At 39.7% G+C, this 22,170-nt stretch overlaps 3 protein-coding genes across 7 annotated transcripts in view; 2 read left to right on the top strand and 1 right to left on the bottom strand.

Moving 5' to 3' along the window:
• The window catches only part of LOC115150237 (protein bicaudal D homolog 2-like), a 41,380-nt gene extending 35,289 nt beyond the window's left edge, over positions 1-6,091 (top strand). Inside the window, exons 8-9 of one of the 4 annotated variants that reach the window (XM_029693324.1) lie at positions 5,622-5,761; positions 5,961-6,091. In XM_029693324.1, coding sequence (XP_029549184.1) covers positions 5,622-5,693 — 72 coding nt within the window. In that variant the 3' untranslated portion in view covers positions 5,694-5,761; positions 5,961-6,091. Of the gene's footprint in view, positions 1-544; positions 3,141-5,621; positions 5,762-5,960 lie in introns of those variants that run through there. The other 3 variants (XM_029693322.1, XM_029693325.1, XM_029693321.1) reach the window with 3 other exon arrangements.
• LOC115151182 (caspase recruitment domain-containing protein 19-like) lies at positions 5,952-7,229 on the top strand. The gene is made up of 4 exons (XM_029695193.1): positions 5,952-6,117; positions 6,391-6,456; positions 6,585-6,650; positions 7,120-7,229. Exons 1-4 carry the CDS (start codon positions 5,952-5,954, stop codon positions 7,227-7,229), a joined length of 408 nt encoding a protein of 135 aa, XP_029551053.1.
• A 3,031-nt stretch (positions 7,230-10,260) lies between these two features.
• LOC115150236 (ninjurin-1) lies at positions 10,261-21,549 on the bottom strand. Of its 2 annotated transcripts, XM_029693320.1 has the most exons (4): positions 21,370-21,549; positions 15,609-15,852; positions 12,352-12,535; positions 10,261-10,940 (listed from the first exon to the last, which is right to left on the bottom strand). In XM_029693320.1, the coding sequence occupies exons 1-3, from the start codon at positions 21,424-21,426 to the stop codon at positions 12,393-12,395; spliced, it is 444 nt and encodes a 147-aa protein (XP_029549180.1). In that variant the 5' UTR covers positions 21,427-21,549; the 3' UTR covers positions 10,261-10,940; positions 12,352-12,392. The 2 variants fall into 2 exon arrangements, with proteins under 2 accessions (XP_029549180.1, XP_029549179.1); XM_029693319.1 differs by lacking the exon at positions 12,352-12,535.
• Between the last annotated feature and the right edge of the window lie 621 nt (positions 21,550-22,170).

The raw sequence follows: 22,170 nt of genomic DNA, 5'->3' as shown, positions 1-22,170 counted from the left end.
AATTAAACCAAGAAATGGTTATCAACGTAGGTTGGTTGTGAAATGTTTATTGAGGGTTTTCAGGATGACGTTACTGAGGACTAGAAACTCTATATACTCTACTGAGGACTATATACTCTACTCTACTGAGGACTATATACTCTACTCCACTGACTATATACTATACTGAGGACTATATACTCTACTCTAATGAGAACTATATACTGTACTCCACTGACTATATACTCTACTGAGGACTATATACTCTACTGAGGACTATATACTCTACTCTAATGAGAACTATATACTCTACTCCACTGACTATATACTCTACTGAGGACTATAAACTCTACTCTACTGAGGACTATATACTCTACTGAGAACTATATAATCTACTGAGGACTATATACTATACTGAGGACTATATACTCTACTCTACTGAGGACTATATACTCTACTGAGGACTATATACTATACTGAGGACTGTATAATATACCTCCTGCTGTTCTCTTATCACCCAATTGTCAACCCACCCTCCTCATCATCTTCTCTAACCTGTCATCAGAAAACGCATCTCCTAAATCATCGTCAATCCTCTAACCTGCATGTGAATACCATACCTGTGAGTCCTCTACTTCCTGCAGCCAGCAGGCCTGCACTGTACATGATTAACCATCCTCTTGACCCCATTGACTCCCCACTGCCACTAACATAGGTAACAGTTTAATCAAACAAGATTTATCAAATGAAGACTGGCCAGATGATTATCTAACCCTCAGATTTTAATGTAATTTTCTTATCTCTATTTTACAGTAATTTAATCAAGCCCAGTGTCCTTCAAAGGTTGACAGTCACCTTGCCGATGATTACTTCAGTGTCCCCTCCTGGCCTGAGACAAATGTCAGAGACACGTACTGCTGTAGTATGAGGACTTTGTTTCTGTGCACACACACACACACACACACACTCTTGACCTTTATAGCCGTGTGAAATCCCCAGGGGTTTGGTATCTTGGTGTGGCTGCAGGAAACAATAAAGACTCATGGGTATGATGACCATAGAGATATCTAGGTCTATTTCTGTGGGTATGACCATAGAGATATCTAGGTCTATTTCTGTGGGCATGACCATAGAGATATCTAGGTCTATTTCTGTGGGCATGACCATAGAGATATCTAGGTCTATTTCTGTGGGCATGACCATAGAGATATCTAGGTCTATTTCTGTGGGCATGACCATAGAGATATCTAGGTCTATTTCTGTGGGTATGACCATAGAGATATCTAGGTCTATTTCTGTGGGCATGACCATAGAGATATCTAGGTCTATTTCTGTGGGCATGACCATAGAGATATCTAGGTCTATTTCTGTGGGTATGACCATAGAGATATCTAGGTCTATTTCTGTGGGTATGACCATAGAGATATCTAGGTCTATTTCTGTGGGCATGACCATAGAGATATCTAGGTCTATTTCTGTGGGTATGACCATAGAGATATCTAGGTCTATTTCTGTGGGCATGACCATAGAGATATCTAGGTCTATTTCTGTGGGTATGACCATAGAGATATCTAGGTCTATTTCTGTGGGTATGACCAACAGTATGACCCCCATTGTGATTCAGTCACTCATCCCACATTGTCCACCACTATACTGGTATTACTATGTCTATGTTTCCCCTGATGACTGCACACTTTTCATGTCTTTTTATTTCTCTTTTTTGCTTGTTGTAATTCACACCTCAGTGAATGTGTGAGGTGTTCATAAGCTTTTTGTTACATTTAATAATTGTTACATGTTTGGTCATTGGAGCATTAATTAGTCATTTAAATATTTTAGCTTTTGTCATTATATAACTGGCAGATTGATAACAACATTTCCATGGAGAGCAAACCAGCAAAGTCATAGGAACTAACTTGCTCCAGTTTTCTTTGGGGTCAATATTCAATGGGACTCACAAGCTAACAGACATTCTCTGCAAGCACATAGATGAACATCTTAAATTGGAATTAGTATTTTCTCTCTTTTTTTCAAATCTTGTCACATGTTGATAATGTGCTTAAAAAAAGTTTACCAGACAGAGCAGGATGTTTCAGCAGGACATTCAACCAGTGTGTGCCCAGTGGGTACTTTCTGGCCTTAGTTTAGACCAGTAGTTTGTTGTCCACAAAAGAGAAGCTGGATTTAATTTTGACCAGTAGTTTGTTCTGTCCACAAAAGAGAAGCTACATTTAGATTTGAATGTTTTCTATGTCTTTGAGAATTGTGGCGAGAGGTTATGACCCCAGTCAATAACAGATTGAGGAAAATAATAGGAACTGTGGTGAATTGTGTGAAGTGATTCTGCGATCCTGCAAGCATGCAGAGTTGCAAATTTATGGGCTATTATTAGGATTATGATTATTATTAATAGGTAAACCTTAATTTAAAAGTAATGATACCACAGCTGTTAACGTTGGCTGCCTAGTTAATAGTGGTTCAGAGCGTTTTCGATGATGGCTGAGGGAGAGATTACTAATGCAAATACTTATTTATACTCTACCTTTGTATGGCAAAGTTCAGGTGACTATGGTGGAGACTTTTTGTATTGTCTGTTTTAATGCAATTTTATAAACCTTTTTACATCCTCCAAAAGCATTGTTGTGATTTCAACAAACAGACTAAGTTAAGTCATGAACACATCTACAGTGCCATTTAATTTATTGTTGACGCAATAAAAGTTACATTTGGGATTCTCTTTTTTTACAAGTGCAATTTGAACGCAGTATCGATATAGAAACACAGTATAAACATTCTCTGTCTGTCTGCTGATGCTATTGTTACATTTTACTACTACTTCTTACTCACAATCTTGATCCTAATTGAGTTGTATATCTTTGTACTAAATAACTTCACTTGTTTGTATTTATTTGAAACAATGTCATGTATGTTGGCATTGTCGATAATGTGGATTATGGTTATTGCCATATTGATACCATATCGATGCCTTTTTTCATGTCATCTTCAAGAGACTTTGTGTGGAGATGGTAGGTGAGATGTGTGCTCAGTAGAAGTCAATAGCCTACCTGTATGATGATGATGTTGCACTGGCAAGGTGCATGCTTCATAGTTACCTTTATTCTGCCTAAAGGTATGCCAAATAAACTTCACTTTAGTCTTAATGTGGTGTTGGGGTTATATTTTATATAGTGTGAGCTCCAAAAGTATTAGGACAGTTACAAATGTTTTGTTGTTTTGGCTCTGTACTCCAGCACTTTGGATGTTAAAGGATACAATGAGGTTATCCTATGAGGTTAAAGTGCAGGCTGTCATCTTTAATTTAAGGGTATTTTCAACCATATTGAGTGGACCGTTTAGAAATTAGAGCACTTTTTGTACATAGTCCCCCCCATTTTAGGGTACCAATTCACTTATACAGTATGTGTATAATAGTAAAAAGTTAAGTATTTGGTCCCATATTCATAGCACAGATAATCCTGAATGAATCGTGAATAATGATGAGTGAGAAAGTTACAGACACATAAATATCAAACCCCCAAGACATGCTAACCTCTCGCCATTACAATAGTGTGAGGTTAGAATTTTGAGGGGGTATGATATTTATGCCTTCGTAACTTTCTCACTCATCATTATTCACTATTTATTCAGGATTATCCGTAATTATGGAATCATCCACATTCATGTAGAAGTGTTTAGAAATATATTATATTCTTATTTACAATAAAAGTGACTCCAAAATGACAATACATTATTTACCATTCATTTCTGCACAACATTATCTGAAACAACCAAAACAAACAGCAAATGCATCCAACAGAGTCACAAGCTTGGTGTAATCATTGTGTGTTATGAATATGGGACCAAATACTTAACTTTTTACTAATTTTATACACACAAAAGTGAATTTGTCCTAATACTTTTGGTCCCTTAAAAGTATGGGTGAAAATTCCCTCACTTTAACCTCATTCATAGTCATTGTATATTTTCAAATCCAAAGTGTTGGAGTACAGAGCCAAAACATCAACAACAAATGTGTGTGTGTGTGTATTTATTGATCTATTCTACAGTATCTTCACTATCTAATCATATTTATGCTTCAGTCATTCAATGTGTCCCTCTAAAATGACCTGTGTATTAATTTAGGAAGTTTTCCAACATTCATTAGTCAATACAAATATAGCCATAATAGCTTAATCCTAAAATGCGTGAAATTGGGCCTTACTGTAAATCAAACGAGATCAAATCATAACACATTTTCACAGCATTTACAACTTTTTTACATATCCCGCATTATGGATGTTAAATCTCACTGAAATAACCGGAAGTTAGGCTAATGTATATTCAATGTATACCTGTGTCTAAAATAAGACATTTAGTCATGGTTACGTGGTATTGGCATTTCCGGGGAAAGTTAGAGCCACTCCCTACAGTTGTGTTGGGTTGATGGGTTGTCACTGGTTACCCCAGCCACAAAGTTGGCTATGAAGGTCGTCGTAAAATGTATGGGGGAAAAATTCGCCGTAATTTAAGGTTAGGGTTGGATATAATGTCAGCAGTGTGCTTAAGGTTAGGTTTAAAATCAGATTTTAAGAAGATCATTTGTAGAAATAGGCGGGTTTAGCCATAATTCGGACTTTGTGGCTGTGGTAACTAGTGAACACCGGGTTGATGATCTCGAGGTAGAGTCCTAACAAAGAACAGAAGGGACTCCACAATGGGAGGTTTGGCGGAGACTTCTTATAATAAAGTACTAGTGTATTTTCTGTTTTTATGCCATGGATATGTTTTTTGTTTTTTGAATCATTTACACTTACCCACATTATATTGTGCTTGAACGTAACGTAGCCAGTCTGGGCGGGAGAGCATGGTTGTCAACAAGTGGACAGCTTCTTCCTTGTCTTTTCGAGAGTTTTGAATGGCAATGACATGGCACTTCCAACTTCTAATGTAATGTTTGCTATCGTGCTAACACTTGGTAGCCAAACCCTTTGCAAAGTGTAGTGTTCCCGGCAGATAAGTCTATTTCTAGCAACATTGTTTCTGGTGTAGGCTACACATCGCGCCTGCCTTTGACCTAATGTAACATGATATCACAAGTTGCTGTACCCTACTCGTTTACACATTCTAACACATCATATAAGCACATGACACTGATAGCTAGAGACGTTTTGGCGAGATACTGTACATTACTAGCATTAGACACACGCAGACTGAGCTGAATTCAACACATTTTCAGAAGAGGCAAATATAGGCTACCCGAAGAAAATCATGTGCCAGAGAGCAGCCAGCGAGGCATAAGGCATTTAACTTACATTTCACCCTAGAGTCACTACGTGTTCTTGGCTATTTTAGGACAAGCCATGTCGACCTGGCATAGCCTACCTATTCTGTCAAAACGTTCCAATTTAAAAAAAATGGAACTAGATTTCATTCTGCTGTAAATGCCTCTTCAAACTTTGACTCTAGTAGCATATTTAGAGATTTCACTGTCCTAGTTTGTTTATACTGTATATCCCATATCCTCATTATTAGGGAGTCAATCATTCCATATCCTGGCCCAAATATGAACTGTGTGATCCTCATGTTTTCCCATTTTATTATTATAATTTTCATGTTGTGATTCATTCCAATGTGACTGTCAGACAGCTTCCATGACCAGCTGCTGGAGGACAGTCGGTTCCTTAGGGCAGACCGTCGCCTGGACACAGAACTAGTGGATAAGCTCATCCTGCAGCTCAACAGGATCTATCCACAGATCCTCACAGACAAGGAGGCCACCAAAGTGAGTCTTGCTCCCCAGTAAAATAATTTTGACCCAGGGTAGTGGTAACTTCCACTGGTAGTAAGAGTCCGAGAATGACTACTTGTTTCATTGTCAGACCAGCGCCAGACAGACTGTAACACAATGTTAAAATAGGCTAGCGTTCACAGGAAATGTGTTTCTGAATTCCTGGAATGCTGAATATGATATGATGATCCAGTTTAGGGACCTTGATGTGCCCACCTGCGTCCGACTGGCCGAGCTCCTGGCTCATCTGCAGGGGAAAGGTGAAGAGGCCTGCCGGGAGTTCTACCGGGCACTTCACCTGCATGTGGAAGAGGTGTACTTCAGCCTACCCACGCGTCTCCGCCTCAGAGGTTGGTCTCTCCGACTGTCAGTCAGTCACCGGAGATCTGACATTTGCTCTCATTATTATTCACACCAAAATAACTTTTTTACTCCAGTTTATTTAAGTAAATACTTTCTTAACACTTATTTTTCTTTTACTGTGCATTGTTGGTTAAGGGCTTGTAAGTAAGCATTTCACTGTAAGGTCTACACGTGTTGTATTTGGCACATGTGACAAATAACATGTGATTTGATTGAGTGAGGATGACATTATCGCTCACATTTTGCAATCTCTTTCCCAGATTCTATAGACCCGTTCACGACTGCAGCCTCACCCACTCAGCAGAGATATGTACTAAACGACAGAGGTAAGCTATACACACATAAAGTGCACACTCTGTCACTCACCAACACATGTACTGTAAACACACATGCCCTTTACGGTACATTCCTCTCTTTCTCACATACTGTCTTCTGCTCTCTCTTCCCTCTCCAGGTCATATGTTCTTCCTGAGTTGTTTCAGTGTTGCAGTTGGGGTGGCTCTACTACATTACTATGACAGTGAGTACAATTAGTTTTTCTCCTTTTTTCTTTCCCACAGAAAGACCAATAGGAACACCAGAAATCATACATTTTTACAGCTCGTCTGTACTCCTGTAGACTTAAAAAAAAATCAAGCATAACATTGCATCTTCATGTTATGACACATCAAATCAAACTTTATTTAAAGTGCAATCGGATGACACTTTACAGTGAAACAAACAAGGAAGAAGAAGTGAAAGGAATGAGAAAAATAACATAAAACGCAAAGGATGTCTAAAACAATAACTTCACCGATTTAAAAGTGTTTTTTTATAATGTAATTTAAAAAGCTCTAGTGTCTGCATCTCATACCTGACAGGGCAAGCTTTTTCATTGGTGTTGGGCTTTTACACCTGTTCAGTTTTCAATAGGTTGAAGTTGTCAATGCTATCATGATTATTTGTTGGGGAATAAAACAAAGTTGAATCGTCCTTGTGTTGTCCTGCAGAGGCCAAAGTAACAAGGGGCAGCAGGGCTCTTGGCATGGCTGCTCTTGGATTGGGTCGACGAGCCCGAGAGGTTCTCATATGGTACACTGAAGACCCCATCAGGAAGTAGTGGGTGTGTCTCCAACACCACCAGCACATCAGAACACACACTCCAAAGGTGCTTCCGGACATCCACACTACACTACACCCTTTTCACACTACCGTGCCAGCCTGAACCAAACTGCTAGTTACAGCAACTACGGTTAGTACAGCTTGGTTGGGCTCTATTCGATTCGTCTTAGTAGTATGAATAGCCCTTAAGCCATTGTTTTTTTACAACTCTGTAAATACTATATATATATATATTTAGGGATCTTACTTTCTCTGACAATTTTTCATACAGCTCTGTTTTTTATGGACTTTCATTGTCCTAATAATGGTTAGTTATAGACATGCCTCTTCTCTGGTGAAAGCGACTATTATTACTCTAAACTGTCTGCATTCAGCTTCATTTGTGTGGTGTGGACACAGTAGACATGTAGGGGTTTGTACAGAATACCCAGAGACCAGACTCACTTTAAATACGGAACCTTTTCCAGGGTATGTGTTGTACTGCTCAGTATACTCAGGGGATTGACATTAGAAAACATCAATTTTATTTGGCGTATTTATAAGATGAGATGTTTAATTTGCTTATTCAAGAAAAACCACAAGAAGAACCACAAGAACAACCAAGCACTACATTTATTGCAATTTGTTTTGTGATAATGTCTCTGTTGTCAGGGGGATTATGAGAAACATGAATGTAATAACAATGTTATAACATGTTGTGCCCAGTGTTTGGCTTGGGTTAAATGTCTACCACATAATGCCTTTACATTAGATTAATCCAGGTCCACTATGTTTCTATACCTAGGCACGGTTTAATGAATGTGTGACCTAGCTATATCAGAGAATATGTTCTGCATTTTTATTTTGGTGTGAGGCTCCTTACCTCTGGTTCATCAACAAAACAATGGCGGTGTGGCGGACAGAGTCGCTGTTTACCCTATTGCGGACTCCATCTTTAAATATTTTTTGAGTGAAAATAGTACTTAGTCACTGTTTTTGAAAGTGTTATTTTTTATTATTATGGCCACTAAAAGCCAATACAAATGAACACATTTCAGGTCTCAAACGTGTCTTTTCACCTCAGAATCTATTTCTCTCTCACTTTTCTCAAATGTTAAGCATTTCTAAAGCCTTCTCTAACCAACATGTGTCTTATGTTTTCTCTTACACATGCATGAAGCCTTTGCTCACTAACTTGCTGTAATTTATGTTTAGTTTGTTAAGGTCAATATTGTTAATGGGGGAAGTAGATTATAACGGTTATTCTGTTTTATAGTAGGGAACATCATGTTAAATACACATGTAACCTACCAGATATAATCAATGTGCTGTATCACAGCTCTATCTACTCTTTTTATGTCCAAAAGTGGAAGTTAGGATTCTCCCCACAGACTCTAACTGTCTTAGTCTCTCAAGTGCCATCATTAGCCTTTCCATGCATGGACAATAAAAAAACAATATCTGAACAAGTTGTTGTATTTTATTCACAAACTTCATTTCAGAATAGTAAAGTGTTCTACTGCATATAGTGCATAAAACAACAACGTATATTAAGTGGGGTTAAAAGATTTGGTCCTTCATTTACAAAAACAGAAAAGGCCTAAGAGAATGTAAAAAAACTATTATACTGTCAAGGCTAAACAAGGCATGACATACACACTTCCAACAAATATATACACAGAGTGTACAAAAGACGATCAACACCTGCTCTTTCCATGATATAGACTGACCAGGTGAAAGCTATGATCCCCTTTTGATGTCACTTCAATCAGTGTAGATGAAGGGAGGAGACAGGTTAAAGAATCATTTTAAAGTATTGAGACAATTGAGACATGGATGTGTACCATTCAGAGGGTGAATGGGCAAGACAGAATATTTAAGTGCCTTTGAACGGGTATGGTAGTAGGTGCCAGGTGCACCGGTTTGTGTCAAGAACTATAACGCTGCTGAGTTTTTCACACTCAACAGTTTCCCGTGTGTGTGTGTGGGGGCAACTCCATAAATATTAGGAAGGTGTCCTTTAATATTTTGTACAGTATATGACAGGAGGTTGGTAGCACCTTAATTTGGGAGGACGGGCTCGTGGTAATGGCTGGAGTGGAATGGTGTCAAATATGTTTGATTCCATTTACTCCGTTCCGGCCATTATTATGAGCCGTCCTCCCCTTTGCAGCATCCTGTGGTGTATATACATGTACATTTAAATTCTAACTATACATACTGTATCTGACAGATCTGAGATTACATATATAAGGCAGCATGCACAGTCCCCTCTGATACCAAGTTGAGGTTTGTTGACTGTCAGGTTGCAAAAGTCTGGTAACTTAAACCTGGTTATTTTGGGATAGTTACTTTAATTTTTTAACCCTTATCGACTGTAAACTGTACAGTACTTTACAGTACTGCCTGAATATATTCGATATGTAGGCCCAGGCTCACACAGGACTCTGATTATATCCGCTCCTCTCTGCTGTACAATGATGTACACATGTTTAGCATGGGGCTGTGGGCAAAGCATTTACACAGTGGTGGAAAAAGTACCCAATTGTCATACTTGAGTAAAAGTAAAGGTACCTTAATAAAAAATGGCTGAAGTAAAAGTGAAAGTCACCCAACAAAATACTACTTGAGTAAAAGTATTTGGTTTTAAATATACTTAAGTATCAACAGTAAATGTAATTGCTAAAATATATTAAAAGTCAAATTTAAAATTCCTTATATTAAGAAAACCAGACAGCACAATTTTCTGTTTTTAATTACGGATAGCCAGGGGCACACCAACACTCGGACATCATTTACAAATTAAGTATTTGTGTTTAGTGAGTCCGCCAGATCAGAGGCAGTAGGGATGACTAGGGATGTTCTTTTGATAAGTGTGTGAATTGGATCATTTTCTGTTCTACTAAGCATTCATAATGTAACGAGTAGTTTTGGGTGTCAGGGAAAATAGATGGAGTAAAAAGTACATTATTTTCTTTAGGAATGTAGTGAAGTAAAAGTTGTCAAAAATATAAATAGTCATGTACAGATACCCCAAAAAACTACTTAAGTATGACTTTAAAGTATTTTTAATTAAGTACTTTTCACCACTGCCTTTACAACACACCCAGATAAGCTGAAGTCCAAAAACAGCTGCAAACCTCTACTGCGTTAACGATAGCAGTTAAGACAGCTGTGCATTGGGTTTTAGCTAGGGTGGTAAAAATATAAAACTACTTGTTTTTGTACAGAGCTGAAAGCAGACCGAAGACTCTTGCATGCGTGCACACACACGCGTGCGCAGCAGCTGGGTCTGTACATCAAGTATTTCTAGAACAGTCACCACGACATGAATAAAATAACCCTGTAGATCATATTTGAAAAGGCAATAAATGAACGGCATTGGTCATTTGAACAATGTAATGTTCTCACAGCATGTAAATAGCAACTGATGAAGTGTGTGACGTAACATCATGAAGTAGGGTAAATGACCAGGGGAAGACAAAGTTGACAAATTCTGACCTTGATAATGCAACTGACAATCTGATTGAGATCCTGAGAAATGAATACAGAAAGCCAAAGACAAAGATGGTGAACTCTGAGTTTGTAATTGCCTCTGAAATGTCGACTGGCTGTGGATATGAAAGGCCAGTGTGAGTCCTGTAGAGTTGATCTATCCATTGTCTTTGACGTAACAGAGAACCTGATGGCTTGAGGCCTATGGAAGACTGGATCCCTGAAATTCTCTGGCCTGTAAAGTAGCAGTAATTGGGTTAGTACAGCTTTGCAGCTATGGTATTCCAATGTCAAACATTTAATATAAGATTCACCTATGTGTATTCTAACAATAAGCCTACCTACATATATACTATATATAAAAAAGTATGTGGATACCACTTCAAATGAGTGGATTCGGCTATTTCAGCCACACTCATTGCTGACAGGTGTATAATGTCGAGCACACAGTCATGCAATCTCCATAGAAAAACATTGGCAGTAGAATGGCCTTACTGAAGAGCTCAGTGATTTTCAATGTAGCACCTTCATAGGATGCCACCTTTTCAACAAGTCAGTTTGTAAAATGTCTACCCTGCTATAGCTGCCCCGGTCAACTATAAGTGCTGTTATTGTCAAGTGGAAATGTTTAGGAGCAACAACGGCTCAGCCGCGAAGTGGTAGGCCACTTACGCTTGAGTGTAAAAATCATCTGTCCTCGGTTGCAACACTCACTACTGAGTTCCAAACTGCCTCTGGTAGCAACGTCAGCACAATAACTGTTTGTCAGGAGCTTCATGAAATGGGTTTCTATGGCCGAGCAGCAGCACACAAGCCTAAGATCACCATGTGTAATGCCAAGCGTCGGCTGGAGTGGCGTTAAGCTCGTCGCCATTAGACTCTGGAGCAGTGGAAATGCGTTCTTTGGAGTGATGAATCACGCTTCACCATCTGTCAGTCCGACGGACGAGTCTGGGTTTAGTGGATGCCAGGAGAATGCTTCCTGCCCCAATGCATAGTGCCAACTGTAAAGTTTGGTGGAATAATAATGGTCTGTGGGTGTTTTTATGGTTCAGGCTAGGCCCCTCAGTTCCAGTGAAGGGAAATCTTAATGCTACAGCATAAAATGGACATTCTAGACGATTCTGTGCTTCAAACTTTGTGGCAACAGTTTGATGAAGCCTCTTTCCTGTTTCAGGATGACAATACCCCACGACACAAAGTGACGTCCATACAGAAATGGTTTGTTGAGATCTGTGTGGAAGAATTTAACTGGCCTGCACAGAGCCCTGACCTCAACTCAATCGAACACATTAGGGATGAATTGGAAGGCCGACTGCATGCCAGGCCTAACTGCCCAACCTCACTAATGCTCTTGTGACTAAATGGAAGCAAGTCCCGCTGCAAAGTTCCCCCATCTAGTGGAAAGCCTTCCCAGAAGAGTGGAGGCTGTTAAAGCAGTAAAGCGGGGACCAACTCCATATTAATGCCCATGATTTTGGAAAGAGATGTTTGACGAGCAGGTGTCCACATACTTTTGGTCATGTAGTGTATTTATAGAGCTCATGTAACCTGAATTTGACATACAACTCTCATACATGTATGATTACCAAACACTACCAAAGTATGTACGTATTGTACATATAACACTAGTATAATTCCTTTACCTGTGTACTAGCTGATGACTATGGGTAAGGAGTGAGGGCAGTTAGGAGTTGGTGTTGGGCTTCTGGACGCCAAATGCTGTGATGAAGACATTGACTACAACAATGATGAAGACGAGTGCTGTGGTGACATTCTCTATAATGTTCAGCTTGAAGTGCATGCTCTCATCGTTCACGTTCCACTTTACTACAGAACAAGAGAGAGACACCAAAATATGTTGAGGATTAATTTACTGTCTCCAAGCATGTCCTCAATCCAACCAACAGACAAGATTGGACAAGTGAACTCAAGGGCTCTACCACATGGTGGCCCGCCTGGCTTTTGAACCATCATTTATTTAGCGTTGTCTTACCAATCATTATTGAACCATCTGATATGAAGATACAGCCTTTGACATTTCCTACCCTCAGGTGAATTATTATCTAGGACATTCATTATATTCCTCACTGGAGATGAAGGCTAATATGTTGTTGAGGTGAGAGTTAGTTAGGGCCCAGTTTAGTTTAGCATTTTTCAAATGCTCTCTCAGTGCAGACACACAACTCCTGTAACGTTAGCAATTCCCCCTCAGGACACTAAGCTGAGTATTCCTAATTTGAACCAGCTCAGAGGAGAAATACAACACCCAATGGTCTCATTCCTGAACTCTCCCTCCCACACAATGGGAGCCCCTGGCAGGGTAACATAAGGATATTATGGCCAGGGGTGTGATGGACCAGGCTTCACTCAGTACACAGATAATACTGTGTTTGCAGAGAGAGCCATTCTCAGGCCTACAAATACACATAGGGCTCGGCAACTTACCTGTCTAACATCAGCCCGTTTGCGCTGAAGTGCGTAGGGTGGTAATATTTGAGTTGTGTCTTTAAAAACAAGTGAAAAAGTGGCAGTTTCATGCAGCGCTAGTGCATGAAATTGTGGGAAGTGGGAAGTTAGCTAGTGGGAAGTTAAAGACCCACAAAACGCAGGTCTTAATGGTAACACAGTTGATGATAGCATGGATTTTGGGAGCGGAAGCTCAGCCTATCCAGCCATGACGCACAGTGCCCATAGAAGAGAGAGTGCCTTTTGTGCCGGTGAATCTCATATTTAGAAACATTAACAAAATGATTGGTTTCCCCTATTTCATTTAATTTGATAAAAAACCAAGCATAGCCTACTCTCCCCTTAATCAAGGCTCGTTTAGCAGCATCGCATAGATGCGTCTTTTTATCCTTGCCATTAGCCAAGTAGTCTATGAATAAGAGGGTTTTAAATGGTCTACCGAGAGTGCTTTGAAATATTTTGTTTTTTTCCCTCATGCTTTTTCATTATTCACAATTCACATACCTGCATACTTAATTTAGCTTGTTCAAGTAGGCTTTCCATCCCTATTTTCAAAGACCGCCTCTCGTCTGATTAACTGCCTCGCACATAGGCAACGATACAATTGACATGAGCCTAGTATCTTGTATAGACGTGCAAATGTTATACCTAAAGACATTTAGCCCTACGTGTGCACACAGTGCCATGGAACTAGAGAAGCGATTTATGATGTCATGCTTCTGACCCCATCCTATTTAGAAATATTGTTGTTGTTTGTTTTATGTTTCATACCGAGCCCTCCATAGGCTACCCTTACCCTAGGCCTAAGCTACTAAGGCTGGTTCAACAGCAAAGTGTTGTGCCTTTTTTATCCTGGCCTTTCACAGTAGCCTATCCATAAAAGGTGTTTAAATGGTCTGTTAGTCAGAGAGCCTTGAATTTAAAATGTACTGCACATCCTAAAACATCGCACATATGCCTGCTTGCATACTTAATTTTGCTTGTTCAAGTATCCAGGCATGTAGCCTAGCGGTTAAGAGCGTTGGGCCAGTAACCGAAAGGTTGCTGGTTTGAATCCCTGAGCTGGCAAGGTGGAAAAATCTGCTGTTCGCTCCTTGAGCAAGGCAGATAGCCCCCAGCAACAACTCCTACCCTGGCGCAGATGACGTCGATTAAGGTAGCCCCCCGCACCTCTCTTAACACTGGGTGTTTTTTTTATTTTTTTTACTGTTGTATTACTCGTTATTGTAGCCTATGCTATTAATAAACTGTTGTATCAATCCACATTGGACCAGGAAGTGAATATTCCGTGCCTACAGCCAAACTGGAGTTGATGACAACACATGACCGCCAATAACCTACAAAACTTGGGACAAACGCATGCTGTATTATGCCATGGAACACGTTGATTGGCCAGTGAGTGGCCAAGCCCTCGTCACACCTATAACTTCTTTATTCATCAAAACTCAGCCCTTTCGCGCCAGCACCAGCTATTGCGCTCATAATTCCGGCTGTAATAATAGCTAAAGTATTTCTGACACACCCCTGAACATACAGCGCTACCGCCAGCGTATAGATCTACCATTGCGTTAGGTTTGTTAAAATAGAGCCCATAATATTTGTACGGGTCAGGGAGTTGATCTGTTCCTGGAGCAGAGGAGGAACGCATGCTGTATTATGCCATGGAACACGTTGATTTGCCAGTAAACCAAGTGTTCATGTCTCATCAATAATGTCAGGAGTTTTCCCTGACCATGTTATATGGGGGTCAGGTCACATGGTCAGGATAAACTCTTGGCCACAGAAATAAAATGAATATAATGGGCGTCCCCATTCAAGTCAATGATGGCATAATGGGTGGACCTGCAGCCATTTTGAGTGTACCAATAAGAGCAAAGCAGGAAGTGTACCCATCAATCAGTGCTGTGATTTGTTGAATCAACTCAACTGACATTACAAAAATATATTTCATTGCATGAGCCACATCATAATTTCATTTAACATTCTATATTACCATGGAAATTATTGCATCACAATACCAGGCAACCAGTGTACCCAGGGGTTTACCAGTAAAATTGTCAAGATAAGAGGTTCCAAGCCCGTTCTATTCATTATATTTCTACGCTCCTGGCCCCACGCATCATCAATCTGTGGCTACGTCCCAATTATCTCTCCTTCCTCCCAAAGTGTGCACTTCCCTTCACTGATTTGAAAGAAAAAAATGGAATGACTGGGATAAGAAATATGGTGGAAACTCTTAGCCCATGCCTCCACCAATCCAATGCTTTTAGATTTGTGGGAAATATTGAATGACTTCACTCTTCAGGAGAAAGGCGATATTATTGGGAAGCAAACAGTTGCTGGTTAGCGCCAGAGCCAGACAGAGTGTTGATTACTTTCTTCATTTACCCCTGGGGGGATTAATAAAGTTCAATAGAATAGAACTGAGACCCACCGATGAAGATGAGCAGGATGCCCACAGTGACCTGCAGGATGAGGGAGATAGAGATGAGGGTGATGAGAGGGTTGTAGAAGGTGAAACCTGGGCCCTGCTCCAGGACAGCCTTCAGCTGGGAGGCGTTGGCCATGAGTAATGCCACGTCCAGCATGCTCTCTGCTGCACTCTTCTTATTGGCGTAGTGGTTCATGTTCAGAGTACCCACCGTCGCCCTGTGATTCCTGCCCCTAAGATGTGGAACCTAACATGAATACAGAGAGACTAACATTAGTACAACATAGACTAGACAAAGACATCAATTATGTTCAGTATAAACATAACGTATATCTAGTATGGGCTAGGTGGGCCGCTAGTGTCCCACCTGCGGGACACAGCCAGTGAAATAGCAGGGCGGCCAATTCAAAACAGCAAAAATCTCATAATTCAAATTTCTCAAACATACAACTATTTTACACCATTTTAAAGATACACGTCTCCTTAACCCAACCACGTTGTCTGATTTCAAAAAGGCTTTACGGCGAAAACAAAACATTAGATTATGTTAGGACAGTGCCTAAAAAATAAAAGCCACAGCCATTTTCCAAGGACAGGCGTCACAAAAAACTGAAATACAGCTAAAATGAAGCACTAACCTTTGATGATCTTCATCAGATGGCACTCATAGGACTTCATGTTATACAATACATGTATGTTTTGCTCGATAAAGTTCATATTTATATCCAAAACCCCCATTTTACATTGGCCCTTAATGTTCAGAAATGCTTTTCCTCCGAAAACTTCCGGTGAATGAGCACATCAATTTACAGAAATACTCATCATAAACGTTGATAAAATATTAAACTGTTATTCAAAGAATTATAGATAAACATCTCCTTAATGCAACCGCTGTGACAGATTTCAAAAAAGCTTCACGGGGAAAGCACACTTTGCAATAATCTGAGTACGGCGCTCAGACAACAACAGCAGGCAATACAGATACCCGCCATTTTGGAGTCATCTAAAATCATAAATAGCATTATAAATATTCACTTACCTTTGATGATCATCATCAGAATGCACTCCTAGGAATCCCAGGTCCACAATAAATGTTGTTTTGTTCGATAAAGTCCATCATTTTTGTTCGAGTTCAGTAAGCTACTCCTAAAGTTGGAAGCGTGCAGAAAATTTCACGACGAAAAGTTAAAAAAAAGTTATATTTACGTTCGTAGAAACATGTCAAACGATGTATAGCATCAATCTTTAGGGCCTTTTAAACATAAAACTTCAATAATATTCCAACCGGACAATTCCAATGTCTTGAAAAATGTAATGGAACACAGCTAACTCTCAAGTGAATGCGCGCCAATGAACTCATGTCCACTCCTGAGTCAACAACTTCCAAATCCTTTGTTCGCTCTCTGTTCACCATAGAAGCCTCAAACAACTTTCTAAAGACGGATGACATCTAGTGGAAGCCTTAGGAAGTGCAAAATGAACCCTAAGTCACTGTATACTGAATAGGCCCAGTCTTGAAAAACTACAAACCACTTCCTGGTTGGATTGTTTCTCTGGTTTTTGCCTGCCATATGAGTTCTGTTATACTCACAGACATCATTCAAACATTTACATTTACATAATTTAGCAGACGCTCTTATCCAGAGCGACTTACAAACAGTTTTAGAAACTTCAGAGTGTTTTCTATCCAAATATACTAATAATATGCATATCCTACGTTCTGAGCCCGAGTAGTAGGCAGTTTAATTTGGGCACGTCATTCATCCGAATTTCCGAATACTGCCCCCTGTCACTAAAAAGATATCTATCCATATGTCTATGGGCTTAACTCAGATATATCACTGTCTGGTTACAGTTGTAAGTGAACCTGTAGGAGAGCACACTGTTAGTTATATTATTATTATTATATAAGAGGCTGGTCCTATGCTACATTATATGAACACTATGATGAGTTAATGTCCTCACTGAACTTTTTACTATGTCATACTGACCTTCAGCTTATTTAGGATAAAAAAAGTTTTAATGGAAGTATGTGGACATTTTGGGGATTCCTACAGTGACTCTGCTGTGGATTTGTGGGAAATGAAAGTGTTGTGGGACTATTTTAACAGGAAGTGTGACCATGCCCTCGGTCCATGGTGACTGCGCACCATGCACGGAGAACTGATAGAAAGGAAGAGAGGTCAAGAGATCATGTGCTATATCTTCTCTTCAGTTTCTTGCCAACCAGGGTGTAGATACTGAAACTGAAAACCAAGAGAGAGCAGGTCACCCTGTGGAGGAAGGTCTCTTCTCTACTTTACCACCCTGCAGTAGAGCAGGTTGGAAAATATGAAGTTAAATTGTTACATCATTGAAAAAGTGGGATTCCTAAACCAAACATTACCCAGGTGTCTTTGTGGGTTGAGGACAGAGTGTATATTTTGGGTGGAACCGTCCAGTCTGACCGTCCAAAAAACAACAAGGAGAGCCTTGTGCCCAGGTTGGCAGTGTAAAACAGAGAAGCCCACATGCCTCTCACCACCTCTAAAAACACTCACAGCCCACAGAGGAAAAAGTTGTTCTTGTGACCGAGGCTAGCAATGGTTGGACAGTTACTTATCTCTGAGAAGCAGCCTGCTTTCCTTCACTGACTTATAACCCTCAAATTCCTGCACTGATCTTTCTTTGTCTTTCATTCATTCCATTCTGACTTTCACTCCCTTTCTCTGGCCCAGTTTTTATGTACCATTTTTCTCACTCAATCTTGTTGCCCATCTCTCTGTCCTTCAAATGGGCTAGATTCCTATACTGCTCTATTCATAACTTAACAATGTTCTAGAAATAATTAATGAGGGAACTTTCTCATGGCCTTATTCTCAATGTCTGGTTATCCGTCCCTCTCCCTCTCTTGGGCCAAGGAGGGACTTGCCTCTGCTGCTTATGTCCAGAGTGTTATAACAGGCTGAGATACAGTACCTGTGCTGTATTACGTATTCTGGTGATGCCAGACACTTTTCTTAAGCATGATTGTTGAGTAACAAACAGATCATTGTGGGTCTGAACAGACACTGCTGACCAGTCAATGTTGTTGCTCATGTAAGAGATGGGAGCCCTTCTCCGCTCTCCTTTTTCCTTCCCATCCTCTGCCTTCCTTGTTCATACACTGGTCGTACATAAACTGAACAACTGTTGTTGTTTTACTGTGAGATTCATATGTGGGCTCTTCATGTTGCTTCTATCTGAACAACTAGACTCAACAATTAGTATAAGCCGCAGGTTTAAGATCAACACTGATGGGTAAAAACAACAAACTCTAACAGAGCTCGATGATTGCACAGTTGTTTTCCATTGAGTTTGATCAGGACTTTTCTGAGTAACATAGTCATCATTACCTACAGTACTGGTCCAAAGTTTAGACACACCTACTCATTCCAGGGATTTTCTTTATTTTTACTATTTTATACATTGTAGAATAATAGTGAAGACATCAAAACTATGAAATAACACATGGAATCATGTAGTAACCAAAAAAGTGTTAAACAAATCAAAATATATTTGCACACTCTTAGCATTCTCAAACCTGTTAATTAAATGGGCCTGCAGATGTGTTGATTTAACACTTTTTTGGTTAATACATGATTCCATGTGTTATTTCATAGTTTTGATATCTTCACTATTATTCTACAATGTATAAAATAGTAAAAATAAAAAGTCTTGAATGAGTAGGTGTGTTCAAACTTTTGACTGGTACTGTAAATGTCAATAATTTCTGGAATCCCAGGCCATTATGCCACTTTGCTCACAGAGCAGGTGAAGACTGGACACCTCCTTTATGTTGCTCAGTGCTATTGTGATTCACTTGGGATGTTGGACTTTGAAAATATGTTCTTCAAAGAGGGTATTATTTTTGTAAAGAACTGCAGTGTTTTCTACAACACGCACAACAGACAACCTTGAATAAACCACTGAGGAGAATGACAGAGTTGAAGACGTTCTATTTTTTATTTTTTATTATAGCACCTGATAGTTGGATATGCTTTTCTCCCTTCATTAATTCCCAGGCTTAAGCCCAACTCTCATCTACCTAATATACCTGCCAACCAAACAGATAATTGAACCACTAAGCATTGTGTGACTTTGAGAGACAGGGAAAAATGGTCTCTGAGGCTAAGTAAACTATTTCCTTTTCGGCAGACCCCCAACAAGACAAATCAATACTGAGTGATTTGAAAGCGTCCTGCATAATTATGTAAACACTAAATGGGTCTGAAATGGCACCCTATTTCCTATATAGTGCACTACTTTTGACCAGGTCTCTGGTAGCTAGTGCATTACAGTATATAGAGAATAGGCCAGGGTGCCATTTCGGACGCAAACATTGAGTAGGCCTAAACTTTGCTTGGTAGGGAAGGACGTTTACCTTTGCCCAAAGGAATGTTTGTTTTCTTTGCCATATTACACCAAATACTAACAACCACATAGCACTGAACACTCAGAGCTGTCGCCTCAACATACATCAATGGGGACTTGTGGGGAATTGTACTTGCTTTCCTTTGGCCTTTGACATGGTTATAACCTATTGTTGTGGTGTAACAGGTGTTTACTCTAGGTTAGTAACAAAAGGATGTGGCTTACCCCTTAATATATGTCACCTATTCACAAACATGGCCCCTGGATAACCTGCTATGAATGTGGGAAATCACCACTTCCCCCTACTTTCTCATTGTGTAATGTATTTTTAATGCAACACAGTTCGGTTGATTATAAACAATTGACAACAACATTTTTGCCATCTTCTAGCTACCCAACATTGTTGGATCAATCGTTTGGTAGATCAAGTTCTCTGATACTTTTCATGATGTGGGTTTTCAAACACGTCAACATAATATTTGAAGGATAGTTCGTAAAGGGATTCCCCTCGTGTTGGTAGTCTAAATCAGGAGCATGGCTATGATCTCACACTTAATCCTCAACAGGTGGGTTTTGGACTATAATGAATTACTTAATTAGCTGCAATAGAAAACCTGAACTAGTTCAAAGGTTAGCGTAACAATGGTCTTTGAAATAGGCCTAAAACGTGATCCCGGGTTGTGTATGCTATGTTGTCAAAAGGGTTAAACCACCCTCCCATAAAATACACACAATTCTAAACATGGTTCTGTCTGTATTTAACATTTAATGTGTGGCATTTAATTATCCGTATAGACCTTTTGTTTACGTTCCAAAATACGTCTATGTGCCTTTGGCCGATGTTGATGGCCACCAACAGGCCCACTGGCTACGGTCCCAATCTCATAAAATATCCACTGTTTAGGAGCATAATCCCCATGACAACAGGCACGTGTCAGTCATAGTATGTCTGCGGATTTTAATTTTCACGAGCATACTGCGTAATCATAACGCGCAAACGATATGCAAAAACGATGCTAATATGCCCATTATAGACTACGAGTACGTCTATTACATTGGGTTTGCAATCATTCAGACGAGACTGGTGCTTAATTTAGTATCGTCCTGTTGAAGCCCCACAAAGAAAAGTTTCAGCATAGAATGTGAATTGTTAATAAATGAACTACCGATAAACATCCGCGTAGCGAGAAATGGTTATATTGTAGCCTGTAGGCTATAACGGTTAGGTTACAATGTAACCAAGATGCAGTAGGCTGCGGCATAGGTTATTGACGTTTTTATTTGAAAAAAAAAACAACACTTTACAGAGATTGGGACTGGCCTCTGTTGCAGACTGCGGTCTCACAGCTTCTTGCATCGTAGCCTATCTTACCTCTCCCCCGTTCTCTCCGTCGGCATCTCCGTTCATTTCCATGTTTTCAGTTGCCATATTTGCCTCTTAAATATTTAATTTAAACTAAAGCGGGTTACAATACAAAATGTGTTGTGGGAGTCCGTGTCGCTGTGTCTCTGCCAGTGACCGAGTGAAAAACGCCTAAACGGGAAGAAGTGGACTGACTACCGGGCTTCACTAGGGGGCGTTTCTACACTGGGGTCTAGAGAAACTGAAAGAAGCCCCTGAATTGTCATGTTTTGATAATTAAGGAATGCCCCTTTCATTTGGGTGAAAAACAAGGGATTCCACAGTTTCACAAAATCTAAAATACTATATAGGGATTTCATGAAATTATGTAAATACCGATGATCTGATCATTTAAAGGGTCTCTGATTCTAACTTTGGGCTAAGCCTGATATTTTTATTTTATTTATTTATTTCACCTTTATTTAACCAGTTGGCAAGTTGAGAACAAGTTCTCATTTACAATTGCGACCTGGCCAAGATAAAGCAAAGCAGTTCGACACATACAACAACACAGAGTTACACATGGAGTAAAACAAACCTACAGTCAATAATATAGTAGAAAAATAAGTCTATATACAATGTGAGCAAATGAGGTGAGATAAGGGAGGTAAAGGCAAAAAAAGTCCATGGTGGCGAAGTAAATACAATATAGCAAGTAAAACACTGGAATGGTAGATTTGTAGTGGAAGAAAGTGCAAAGTAGAAATAGAAATAATGGAGTGCAAAGGAGCAAAATAAATAAATATTTAGAGGTAGTTGTTTGGGCTAAAT

This window comes from Salmo trutta, chromosome 16 (genome assembly GCF_901001165.1).
Source record: "Salmo trutta chromosome 16, fSalTru1.1, whole genome shotgun sequence".
Lineage (NCBI taxonomy): Eukaryota > Metazoa > Chordata > Actinopteri > Salmoniformes > Salmonidae > Salmo > Salmo trutta.
The sequence above is the reverse complement of the archived record's forward strand: the minus strand, read 5'-3'. Positions and strand labels throughout refer to the sequence as shown.

Excerpts from the sequence above, each read along its gene's own strand:
- LOC115150236 (XM_029693319.1), bottom strand. The coding sequence starts at position 21,426 with ATGGCAACTGAAAACATGGAAATGAACGGAGATGCCGACGGAGAGAAC. Across the intron at positions 15,853-21,369 it reads ACGGAGAGAACGGGGGAGAG|GTTCCACATCTTAGGGGCAG; the intron begins GTAAGATAGGCT and ends TATTCATGTTAG. Across the intron at positions 10,941-15,608 it reads CATCCTGCTCATCTTCATCG|GCCAGAGAATTTCAGGGATC; the intron begins GTGGGTCTCAGT and ends GCTACTTTACAG.
- LOC115151182 (XM_029695193.1), top strand. The coding sequence starts at position 5,952 with ATGATCCAGTTTAGGGACCTTGATGTGCCCACCTGCGTCCGACTGGCC. Across the intron at positions 6,118-6,390 it reads CACGCGTCTCCGCCTCAGAG|ATTCTATAGACCCGTTCACG; the intron begins GTTGGTCTCTCC and ends TCTCTTTCCCAG. Across the intron at positions 6,457-6,584 it reads ATATGTACTAAACGACAGAG|GTCATATGTTCTTCCTGAGT; the intron begins GTAAGCTATACA and ends TTCCCTCTCCAG.